The following is a 12,988-nucleotide window of genomic DNA, read 5'->3' as shown; positions in this document are numbered from 1 at the left end:
TGCTGATTAACAGGAAGAGTATTGGAAGAACGAACAGAAGAAGCTTCACTCGATGGCTGACGGGTACTTGTATAGCTAGGTCGGACAGACGAATTCCTACGCTTCTTCTCGCGGATCTTGGCCAATGCCCGTCTTTCTGCTGAACGAAGCCTCTTTTCATCCTCAGAATCCTCCGCCAACTCATCTGATTCGTACTCTTCAACGGCTGTCCAGCCCGCAGGACTCTTATCCGCAAAGCGAATAAGCTTGTTTCGTTTTGTAATAAGTGTCTTTACCGATTCAAGTTCGGAAATCGCTGCTGAAAGGTTCCCTTTTGAGACGTTCTTAATGGCACCGTCCACTAAGTCGTGCAAAGAGATGTTAAGTTCGTACTGTACTTTGTTGCCCTTGAAAGTAAAGGAATTTGACGCTTTCGATTCGGTTTTCAGCTTCTTAAGCTGCGATTGTGTGGCAGCTTCTTTGTCCTCGAGATCGCGCTTAAAGGCAGCGAACTTTTGATCAAATTTGACGTCCAAAAGCTGGGAAAATAACTGCAAAGTTTCAGCGTTTGATAAGGACGTATCCGAGGAAAGAGCACTCGGTTGAGCAGAGTCTCCGGTGTTGTTAGCTTCCAAAGACGCTTGAGGAACGCTCGCTGTTTCAGAACCCGGCATGGCATAAAAACTAGGGTTGAAAAAGATGCCTCGAATGGCTCTTGCATAACTTAACAAATCTTAAATAGTGTACTAGCCCCTTGAGACTCCTTACAAACACGCCTTAAATACTTCAGCAGTATTATGCAACCTAATATACATACTCTTGTGAAACTAACAAAACGTTACAAAATATATTTTTTGCTTTGTTTTACTTTGTATTCGAAAGCAAATTCCATGTACAAGCGCCCCGGGGGGCTTATATTTGGGAGGGCGATTTAACGGAGGGTTTTTTGCGTTACGATTTTGAGGGGCTTATATTTGCAGGGGCTTATTTTCGGAATTTTACGGTACGTTAACTCTTTGATCATCACAAATTCCATTACGCAGAATGATTGGCTATTTTTTTTCCTTCTCTGTGAAGGCCAGCATTCTTCTCTGCAGTGGTCAGAAACTTTCCTACTTGTTGTATTTTATCTTTTCCGAGCGGTGCCTTCACATACCAAACTTCTTCATTTGAGCGTTGATTATGCCGGAGACCGCCGAGTAAAATGGTGATTCTGATGCGTTCATTTCCACTGGTTGGTGACTGTGGAATTTTTTGTAAAAACTGACAGGACATCTCGCTGTATTGGTGGCATAAATCTTTGGTTGGAACGCTCTTTGGTGTCCTCTTTCCTGGCAATGTCGGGTCTTCGTTCCTAGCTCGGCCGGCCAACCAAACCAAGACTTCTTGGCCACCATTCTGCGGTTGGAGCTGAACGTCACCCTAGCGTAACTTACGAATTTCGTCCCAGCTCTTTGAAGTTCAACTAGCTGGATTGGAGTCGTAGAATTCTCGTGCTTCAAAAAGGGCATCCTCTTCGTCTTCGTCGATGGCCTGAACAGCTTGCTGTTTGTTTCCCGTTGCCGTGCTCGTGAAGTGACTTTCTCTTCGCTGCAAGGACTAATTTCTAGATTTTTCGAATTCATTAACCTTAAGTGTGTTAAATGAATATTTCTTGTAACTTAAGCATCGCTGTATACTGCGCTGTATACCATAAGCTTCCATGTAGTGGAAAAGAGTGTTTATATCAGAAGCCGTCTTCTTGTTTGTGTTTGCACTTTTCTGTTGGTTGATAAAATCTTTTATAGCCTCCTGGCTTTCGGTGAAGCCTGTTACAGTTTCTGTATCAAACGTTTCCAGATCTTCAGGATAATAATACTCACTCGGATAATGTTTGTCTTCTTCATCCATTTTTGAAATCTCGGTAAAATTTCAATCTTTTTAGCTTTTTCTGGTAGTTTCGCTGAGAAAAATGACAATATTCACTTTTCTTCGCTGCTTGGTCCAAATTTTTGAATTTACCGGCTCTGGTCCAAAGAAAAATACACGACTTGGACTTTTTCCATGGAAACGGTCCGTACTGCAAAATCCCGACCGAGGAATCGAAGAACTAACCAGAGCGCACAGATTTGCCTAAAGACTGGCTGTACCATTGTAATAAAATCGCGGACTATGCAACGGCTGCCTGCAGCCTAAAGTATAATATGGATCATACGAAAAAAAAAGGAGACAACATATAAACAGTTTCCCTTCCTCCCCCTTCAAATTGTTGTTGTTTGTTTGTTGTTCATCTTGAAGATCCGCTAATTAAGATAGCTCCGAACAAAGGGACCGCTGACAGTTGACCACTGGCCAATTGATAGTGTTGCTTCTTTTTCTATTTGCTCTAAGTCCGTTGTTGGGAGCGAATAAAAGATGGTTACACTTTGGTACGACTATCTGTCGTCTCCTCGTATTAGCATAGGTAATCACATGATTTCAAGTGCAATTTGGAATAAAAAGCACAAGTACATTTTTCAAAGACCAACAAAAGTGCACAAGCCCTTGATTCATGTTACCGGAGAACTGCACTCCTTTCTCACCCAATCCGAATTGAGTAATTTTATATTATTATCCATATTATACTGCAGGCTGCGAGCAGCCATTGCATAATCTGTTATTAATTGCTAACGTAACAATGGACGATTGTTCATGGTCCCACTAAAATCAGCCTAATGTGGAACCACCCGTTATTGGCTCAAATAAATGATAAACATATCACAAGCGATGATCCGAAGAAGTTTCCAATGTTTACGGGAAAACTAGGCAAAATAGCACTTTCATCAGTTAACATGGATGTTTTACCAGAGATGCACGATTCGTTCCCTCGCAGATACATGGGCGTCGCGGGGCTTCCCTATGCGTAGCCCCCGCGCCTGGGTGCGTTATCGGGAAAATGTGAGGCGTTTTCTGGATGCTCCTCCGACCCCATTCTATAGTGACTTTAATCTCTATGGTTTAAAAATACACAGAGTGAGACACTTTTTGCTCTTCAGATGCTTTATTTTATATTTGCTACAGCTGACTACACTATCAGAGCTATGTAAAAACTGTACCTGCCCACTACACCAGTCTAAGTACATGCTATAAAGTGGTCAGAAGAGGGAATAATAAGTTCAGGCCATCGTCTCGTTTCGTCTAATAACAAATTAAGGCTCCTGGTTTCCTTCTTAACGCAAGAACACTGCCAAGACGTCTGCCTCCCCTACGTCATCTGAAAGAAAACAAAGAAAATAAAGAAGAGTTAGAGGAGAAATAATATACAACTATCCCTTGAAGGAGAGGTGAATAGTGGTGGAAGCTGAATTAATGCCATACAGACACTATGTGTTGGTTAACTCACTTTTCTCCTCCCATTTAGTGTAATTAGACAGCTTGCTGTACAGTATGGGGTTTTTGTTTTGGTGACCCCTTTCCCAGTCACATCCTTTTCCAGCAATTACCATCCATCCGGTATCACCAGCACAATTTCCTGCATATCCCCGGTTGATGAAGAAGTGCCGCTTCTTTGTTGTGTCTCCACTTACTGAAAAGTAGTTCTTTGACTCTGTTTTGATATCAGACCACTGGCTGCTCTGAGTCAGTTTGGAGACGCTAAACCAGTTTTGGTTGTCCGTTCTCTTGGCGCTGAATTTCAGTTCCACTGTCGAATTTCCTCCTTTATAAAGACTAACTCGAGCCTAGTAATGAAACATATATTTTAATTTCACTTAAGCACCCAAGGTCAAGACATTTTCTGCAGTAGTTTTCCATTTTTAATTAAGCAGTTACACGGCTGGTCTTGACTCCCGTAACATCTTACTCACGCACGGTTACAAAACGGACAAGAACTATCCCATTGAAACTCCAGGTATAAATAGGGCATTTATCTAAGAAATGGGAGTTAGGAGGGCCTTTTTTCAAGAGGTTACTTAAAATTGCCTTAGCACTGAGGCAGTCTCTGTTTGATGAAGGATGATAATATTTGTTAGAAAGTACCTCAGATGCGTCAAATGCTTGCCATGCTAAAACTATCCTGTTCTTGTAGTGATCGCGGTACTTGTTAGTGACGTCAAGAGCTTCCACCTTATCCTCGGAAGAGGTTTGATCAGATTTATAGACCTCATAGACATTTTTGTCCACTCCGCCCACAGCCTTAAATACCATCGTCCAGCCTAGATAGAAAGCGTTAATAGCAGTGGGTCGCATAAGAACTATGACGTTATAAGTTTAGTACAATGTGGCTAATCCATGCGTTGTTTCCAAGCCCTCGCACCTTTTTCAAAAGAGACAACGGAGACACCTCGGAAACGAGGTTGCAACTTTGGCAGTGGAAATAGAGCCATAATGGCTGGAATGCAAAACAAGCGACTTAGTTTTTCTCAAATCAGAGCGCTGCCAGCAAGGCGCGAAGCACCGTTGGACGCTCCAAACTTTGCGTCGAGCCAGTTCAAAACTAAGGCAGTTTTAGTTTTGCAGCCTACTAAGTTTCCGATAGAATTCAGAAAGGGGAAGACAAAATAACTGAAATACTGGAAGCAAAGATACACAGGAAAATAACACAAAAAAGCACTGAAATTTGCCCACTAAAGGCTGTCCGGAGAACTGAGGAAGAATTTTTGCATTAGGAAATATTTGAAATTAACAACAAAATAATTACTAAATTCGGCTTTCGTTTGACATCAATTTTTATTCCGATCTCGGAGGGTGCATTGGCATCGGCTGATTCTTTATAATCCTTCATTCCTCACACTTCACTCAACCTCGTCCGATAATCTGCTACCTTGACTACAACTACAATTATAAGACATCTGAGAAGAAAAATAAAAACAGCCGCTGACAGTAACAAATCTAAAGCAATAGTTTATTTATGTCACTTACCTCCGGCGTCCATGTCACAGAAAACTGGAAATGCAGTTCTTGGAACTATTAACAAAAAACAAAAGAATATATGGGCCCTCGCACACTGGTACTTTAAAGGTTGAAAAGGAACTTATGAATTTAGAGTGTACAGTCAACTCCCTCTAAGACGGACACCTTTGGGACCGGCAGTAAGTGTCCGTCTTAGAGAGATGTCCGTCTTATAGAGAGTCAAATAAAGGGAGTAAAGAAAGGCGGGGACCAACTCTAGGTGTCCGTCTTATGGAGGTGTCCGTTAAGAGAGAGTCGACTGTATTACTCACGGGGTAATGTACGCGTGTGCGGGCCAAACGTTGGCGCTAAAATATGTGTGTGATCATTAAAGAAGACAACATACTGTATGTTCATTTCCTCCACATCCAGATTTTTTTAATCCGCGATCATTTTGTTGCGGATTGGCTTTTCGTCTACATATAACGGATAAAAAACGCTCACTGAATCCGCAACTTTTAGAAAACGCTTTCCAGAGAGGAAGTTTTGAAAACGCTAGTTTGCCGTAGTCGCCAGGACGGAATAAAACATTTTGAAAACGTTGACGTCATCACAGTATCTGAACACTGAAAATATTTCACAGCCGTGTCGTGTCATAACTTTAATATATTTGTCGTTCTGGTTAAATATTCAGGTTTGTTATTTCAGCTGGGCGGAGTTTTAGATACTCCGGGTTATATAACAATTATTCACTTATGCCCATTTACCGAGCTGCGACCGACACTGATTTTTAACTCCACTTAGCCACCGACACTGATTTTTAACTCAAATACTATTGCCAACGATTACGATATAATGACCGAACGGCAGCGGCCGTCGCTTTTTCTTGCCGACTAATAAAACTTTTGAAGGCATTCGTTTAGCTCTTTCGGGGAAATTTTTTCCAAAGGAGTTGTGAATTCTTTTTGTATTTAAAATCATTCTGCAAAAAAAGATTATTCAATTTAGTTTTAAGCTTATTTATGAACAAGTCAACTAAATACAGTAACACAAGACTTAAGCTTGATTTGCATTTGTAAGCAAAAAACTGTTTCACCTGTTAAAACTTCCCAACCGAACTTTGTCACCTTCCTTGTGTGTTTCGGGAACAGCTTGCTTGATTAGTTGTGAAATTTCTTAGTTTGTTACGGCAGCAAACCGGGAAGGCATTTTGCTTGCAACTTACGGGAGTTTGGCGTCGTTGGCTAGGAGGAACTGGAGGTGAATCAGTGAATAGTGCAGGATATTCACTGATTGAGTAGCCAATCAGAGCGCGCGAAAAACACTATCCACTGTTTTAGTATAAGAATATTTCTGTAAAAGAAACAGTTTGTTTTATTTTCCTGAAGATGACGCCAAATCGGGTGAGTAATTTACAATTTCTACTCGGCGCCCCAGTACCCGAGCTTTGCTGTAAACTGGTAAAAGTGCTCAGTGAGACAATTTTGCCGACCAAATACATTGATTTCAGCGGAAGCGCAGGCAGCGGAGCACCGTGGGTAATAAAATTTGGTTATCTATATATCTGAAAAATTTTGGCTGTGACAAAATAACCTGTCTACCTTTCCATGTAAGCGGGTGTAAAACGTCACACTTACTAGCTTTGAAGTCCAAGGCATATATAACCTGTTTTTAACTTGATATTGGACATCCATGTTTTCAATCTCGTTCCCAGAGGCTGCGATCCTTTTGGTCAGCCCCAAGCTAAAAGGATCACTAACCTCTGGAAGAATCCGAAAAAAAATCATCTCTGATTGGCCGATAAAGTCGAGTTCATCACCTGCAAATTTCTTTGCTAATCAAAAAACTGTGAGTTCGTTGATTTGATTTTGACAGGTCATGTGTCATTCATCAATGGCCTAAGCCTTAATTACGATTAAAGGCCTAGGTAAGTGAGGGGCTAACAGGCTAAAAATCATTACGCTGTTTCTTATAGATCATACCAAAATCTCGCCAAAACTGCGCTGTACACGTTTATAATTCTACGATCGGTTAAATGCTTCGCCTTAATAAATTGAAGTTCTGTGAGAAAGTGAAAGGCTGTATGTTGATTGAAGTGAAAGTAAATAAACAGCACCTACCAGACGGACATCCCAAGAGTTCTATCCTCATAGAAATATGACTATACCATGTGTAAGGAAGTATCCGAATGTAGCGTGCGTGTATGGCAGGGTTCAAAATGTTCAAAACCACAGTGTGACGGTTCCGGTTTGCCTGGAAGATCTGTAACGGTATATGAAATGCTAATCATAATACAGGTTTTACACATGTGTTTTGCGTGTCGTCAGTTTAACTCTGTTAACTGGACGGGAGAAACTGCGCGTGAATGCTGTGAGTTGTAAAATTAGTTAAAGTAAATGTTGGAATTACACTCATTCCCAGTAAAATGTAACAAATAGATGTTTTACGGTCTATTTGTCTATTTCACCGTGCGGGTGTTGTTCTATAAGTTATTAATAAACGCATAGGACGGTTCTATTGTCATAACGCAGCATTGGCCGTTTTCACACTAGAGGCGGATTCCGTCTGAGACGGGTTATCCGTTGGATAATTCGCACCAGACAGGTAATTCGAATGGAACAGATTTAAGTTTTGATGAACAATCCGCTTGACTTTATCCCGGTCTGTTCATCCGTCAATTTTGACGGATTTTGAAGATGGATCATCCGTCTCTAGTGTGAAAACGGCGGCCATTTAGACAATGATAGATGCTTACTATTTCTGCTATTTTAGAATATAAGAGAAAGCCCTAATAAGTGCCAATTTGGAATGTCCGCTGCATACATATACAAAATATTTTAGAGTTTTAACAACAATAGCTTCGGGATACCCCTCGGGATAGAGCAAGCCTTTGTATATGGGAAATAGCTAAGCTTTCAAATAAGCCCATGAACTCAGGAATATTGTCCACAATTTTGTAATAACCTCCGTTACCTTAACTCATAGACATGTCATGAATGTAGGAATTAAACAGAATTGGCACAAAGGGTTTGTTGAAATTTATTCTTTGTTATTGCAGAATTTATCGAATAGAAACCAGTTTTTTTCTGCCAAAATATTTTCCTGAAATTTTTTGCTATCAATATTAGTTTTAGCCGAGGTGTTATGGATAAAAGCGTAAACTCGTTTCCTCAATATTTCCATGGTACGTTAACCGTTCGATATTATCCATTTGTGTGCTTTGTTACATTTATTCCTGAGTTGCTTTAGGGTAAGGGCAAGACAAGTGTGAAAATTTTATTTTGCGTGAGAAATTTGCCCCGAAAGTCAAAATGGGTTACCCGAGTGAGTTGCCCAAAACCTCCGTTGCCAACTTTCATTATTTCTTTTGAATTACAACGTCAACCATTTGTTGACGAAATTAAAGTAAACAGATATTATATCACTGGACTGCATGTGTACACTGAAATATGAATATGATTTCTAACATTTTTATCGGTTATTACCGGAGATACTTAATCTTCTCCTCAATAACTGTAGGAAATTTAGGGTGCAGTAGCTGTAAGTCTGTTAAATAACAATAAAACAGTGATATTACTCGAAAAAGAGGACAAAACATTATGGCCAAGACGCAATTAGTAACGGTAGTTACTAGTGATATATCTGATATTTTTCCGCCGACTGAACTTCCTGACAACTTAAACAGTCCGGAATGGTTATCAAATTTGATAACCTGGACCAAAACAAACCAATAACCAATCGCTGTTCAGATTCAAGTTCACGTGACGTGTTACTAAGGCAACAGTTTTAAGTTCAACATGGCGTCCGACGGCCAAACCAAACTGAGTTGTAACCGAATAGAACTTGTGATTGTAGCTTAAATTTTTCAAATAGGAACTTAAAAATTCGCTCTGTTATTAAATTTAGAGAACAAACTGATTCTCCACTAGTTTATCTCGTATTAGCTTCCTTAGTAGGCTTTTATGTATACTCTGCGCCGGTTCGTCTGACTAAATATCCGCGGTGAATGTGACATGTAATATAAGGAGAAGACAGGCGACATTCATAGCAAACAGGTTTTCATCATCTTAAGAAACAATAATAGTAGTGAGATAGTAGTAATAATTCTCAGTCTCGGCAATGATTTTTATTCTTAGCGTTTTCCTTTTTTCATCTCTAAAATAAGAAAATACCAAAGAAACCTAAGAACATCGTATTGCAGACCTTTTATGAACAACGGTCCTCCAAATTTTGGCAAAATGATGTGTATGATAATAAAGTATAGTGTGTGTAAATACTCACTCTTCTCTGTTTGTTTGTTGTTGTTGTTTTAATCGCATGATTTCATGATATTGCTCCGAAAAGAAGATTAGCTGAGGATCAAATTGAGAAGGATTTGACTCCAAAGATCCCTAGAAAAAATAGCCTAAAGAGTGAAAACGGCTTGGAAACTAAAATTTCGAGGACTTTTTGGGACTTTTATCATTTAGGGCATGAATTTTGCGTCACTTCAGGCCATGGAGCCTAAATATATTCTGTATTTTAAAGCCTCCCCTAGGGCATGACTCAGCAACTGAAGACATTTCTGCTACGTTTACAATTTTGGTTAGCATGCAAGGATTTTTCCCATACCTATCGTCAATGATTTGCTCACTGGTAGTAGAGGGGGTGGCCCCAGAGTGTTTTTGCATTTAAATTGGCATGCAGCAGAAATTTGCATGCCCTATGAGCATATTTTGAGGTTCCGTGACCTTCCCACCAGCGTCGCGAGAAGCCTAGGTTCTAACAAGAAATTAATACCCAGCATGCCCCGCGTGCCAAAATCTCCGGCATGCCGGGCATGCCAAATTTTCTGGCATGCCGGGCATGACAAATTTTATCGCTTGCCGGGCATGTCAAAATCAGTCTCTGGCGTGTTTTAAATGCACAGGTTAGTTCCTTGAAACTACAGCTATCTGTGACAAAAAAGAAATGGAATGTTAATACATGCAAGAAAATATAGTAACTAATTCACATTCGCATAAAAGCCACCTTATGCCTTTTGATGGATAAGTTATGGGTGAAAAATTTTGCATAAGGCATAGGGTGGGCTGATAGAGAAAATTTGCCATCGCCGCTGAAGGGGAGAAGGGTGGGGAAACTTGCTTGCCCGTTGTAGAGTAGACTTGCGAGAAGACGGCGAATTTGTTTGCTAGGGCGTATAAAAGGCCTAGGGAATTTCCCTGGGGATCGTAAAGGACCAATAGACTGCTTTCCAAGGGAGCACGCAGTAATCTAGTTGATTAAATCGTCACGCGGCGGCTTTTATACGAATGAGAATATAAAAAAAATAGAACATGTGGAGGAGCTCAGCTTCTCTTAACATAAGGTCGCAACTAATTGTCTGAGGTTAATTTCACAAGTGTGTGCAATTGACATAAATGCATGGTAAATTAAGTAAAAGAAACATGGCTTCACATTAACCAATTGACCACTCCAGAAAATACTAGACCATAATACTCTTCGTTGCTCACTCCAAAATTTCGCATAAGGATTGTTTTCAGTTTCTCCTGGGGCCATTTTAACTCCCAAGAGAAACTGAAGACAATGCTTTATATGCAAAATTTTGGAGCGACCAACAAAGAAAACTATGGTATGTTATGGTATTTTCTGAAGTGGTCAATTTACGTAGCGTCAATGTTCGATGATGTTTACACGCTTTTCCAGTGTGAAATAAGCCTTTGCATTCGGTTTTGCAAGGCGCCATTATTCCGAGCTTGACTGACACTTGAACAACAGTTTTATACTTTTGCAGGTAAGGTGTAGACCCATATAAACCCGTAATATGTAAAGGAAACTCAGTGAAAAGTTTTCTCATCTTTGTGACGATATTCCCTCATGATGCGTCAACTGATTAGGGTTTGTGAAGAAAAAATAAATTAGTACTAAAGGTTAAAGGCTGTCCTGTTTCATCATATTACATGTTACCTAAGTAGAGTTGTAACAAATAGGCCATAAACTTTAAAATAGGATTTAACGAGAGCGATTTTGTTTCTCAATCGGTGTATGAAAAAGTGAAACTACCATATGAGAAGTGTATAAAAAAAGCTTAGGCCCGTTTCAGACTCCGAACTTTTCATGAGCCGAACCGAATACAATGAATTAAATACATGAAAAGTTCGGCGTCAGAATCACTTAGGAACGCCTGTTTCAATTATGAAACGGCTTAGCAGTTCTTTTCGCCTAGCCCGGCCGGAAATTTCGCCTTTGGAGCGACTCTGGAACGGCTTTGATTCGGACGCCGAACTTTTCATGTACCTTGTAAGTAGTTGGCCCGATTGAGCATTTTTCGCCTTCTGAACTTAATTCAGCGTCTGAATCAAATCAGCCGGTCTAAATAATTTGGGTCGGCCTTAATTCGAATATTAGGTTCGGCTCACGAAAAGTTCGGCTTCTGAACCGGGCCTTAGTATCAAAATTATTAATTAAAATTAAAAGGTTATATAATTAGGAAAATTCTAATTCGAAAACAATGCTAGTGATGTCGAATAAAAGCCTAGTTGTTTGCTTTTATTTTTGCGTAAAGGTAACTTAAATTTTTCGGCCCACAAAAGCAAAGTTAAAAAAGAGAAAGTAAATCTTATTTTTTTACGTTGAACATGTTTATTAGCTTAGTTTTGGTCGGTTTTAAAAGTTTTATAACCAAATGATAATTTTTGGATCAAGAAAATACCAAATCATTTCAAAAACCATGTTCATTAAAAGAAGAGCGGGCAAACGTGAACATTTTGTAATTCAAAACCCGGACCCAGCCAGGTATTTTAGCTTAAGTTAAAGTAAGCTTAGATTTTTTTGCATTTTAGCGTCCTATAAATTTATCAGAATCGCCTCTCAGAGGCTTGCTGTAGTAAAGCATTTTGTAGAACACTCGTAGACAAGCAATGCAGGGCATAAGTCTTTGCTGGGATGAGACGTCAAAAAGAAATTTTAAATTAGTTTTCTGGACCTAAACGCACATCCACAGACTGCTTTTAAAGCTTTATATTAAGTCGTTTTACAACTTTGCATTGACATCTGCAACATTTTCATTCTTTTTTTTAAAGCGAAATCTAAATCTGATTTTGGCATTTGATTTACGGATATTTTATTTTGTCTCCAAAAGTGATCGTAATATAAGTATATGATTGTCTTTCAAACAACAGTCAAACTATGCAGCAAAATTGAGATCATCTTCAGTTCGCAGAGTAAGCTTACCAGTGCAAAAAATATGACCGAAGATGCCAAAAACAAAAAACAATTATGCTCTAGTTATAAAATTAGATCTGACTATTTTTAGCGTTGGTTTCTAATTTTTTGAAGTTTTCTGTAGTCTTCTTAACAGCAGAAGAAGACTAGTTAAGACGGACGAACAGAAAAAATATATCCGAAGTGAACGAGTTGACAACCACTTATGCCTGAGAGTTCTAAGTATGCTCAACAGTAAGATAAACTGAATACCAAAAGGATAATTCACGGGATCTCTTCGATATTCAGGCTTTCTCATTACTAAATTAATACTAAATTTGTACTTACAGCCTCTCGCAGAATCCATTTCTTGTCCAGCATTCACCAACATCTCAACCATGCACCGCAGAAAAAAGAAGACAAACAAGTGCGAAGAGACATGACGACATCTTGACGCCACAACTGCTACGCTACAACAAAATAGATTCGTCGTGATCCGAAACACTTCGGAGGAAATTCGGCTGATTTCGCTGTGTATCTCTGCGTGCTCAGGGTATCTTCGAATCCTCATCGAAAATAAACCGCATTCTCGTCACAAGAGCCATTTGCATACAATGAAAGTTTACAACACCCGACCATCGCAGTTTTGCTAATTAAGATTCTTTTTTTTTCTTCAACTACTCAGTAGTGTTCACTTGTTCCAAAGTAATCAACGCTTTGAAGCGATAGAATTCGCGGACCGACACGTTCCGGAAAAGCTCTAAATTTAATCTTTTCTAAACATGTGTGACTTCGATCACGCAACGATTCTTAGTCCCAGTTTCCACGGTCTTCGCTAGGAACGCCTGACAAAATGGCCCCCCCTTTTGTGTATAAAATAGGAACAAAAATGCGAAAACGCGTTGCAGAGTAACAAGCGCGAATGGAATAATTGTTTTGTTAAATTTAAACTCCAAACCTCCGGTTATTGCAACTGAAT

General features: G+C 39.6%; 1 protein-coding gene across 1 annotated transcript in view; it reads right to left on the bottom strand.

Annotated features, from left to right (window-relative positions):
- Nucleotides 1-2,985: 2,985 nt before the first annotated feature.
- Nucleotides 2,986-12,988, bottom strand: part of LOC140941766 (protein DD3-3-like) — a 47,858-nt gene continuing 37,855 nt past the window's right edge. Inside the window, exons 11-15 of the mRNA XM_073390782.1 lie at nucleotides 6,948-7,089; nucleotides 4,858-4,902; nucleotides 3,976-4,151; nucleotides 3,341-3,677; nucleotides 2,986-3,211 (exon numbers count right to left, since the gene is read on the bottom strand). Of these exons, the coding sequence (XP_073246883.1) occupies nucleotides 3,168-3,211; nucleotides 3,341-3,677; nucleotides 3,976-4,151; nucleotides 4,858-4,902; nucleotides 6,948-7,089 (744 nt within the window). The 3' untranslated portion in view covers nucleotides 2,986-3,167. The remainder of the gene's footprint in view (nucleotides 3,212-3,340; nucleotides 3,678-3,975; nucleotides 4,152-4,857; nucleotides 4,903-6,947; nucleotides 7,090-12,988) is intronic.

Source organism: Porites lutea, chromosome 6 (genome assembly GCF_958299795.1).
Source record: "Porites lutea chromosome 6, jaPorLute2.1, whole genome shotgun sequence".
Lineage (NCBI taxonomy): Eukaryota > Metazoa > Cnidaria > Anthozoa > Scleractinia > Poritidae > Porites > Porites lutea.
The sequence above is the reverse complement of the archived record's forward strand: the minus strand, read 5'-3'. Positions and strand labels throughout refer to the sequence as shown.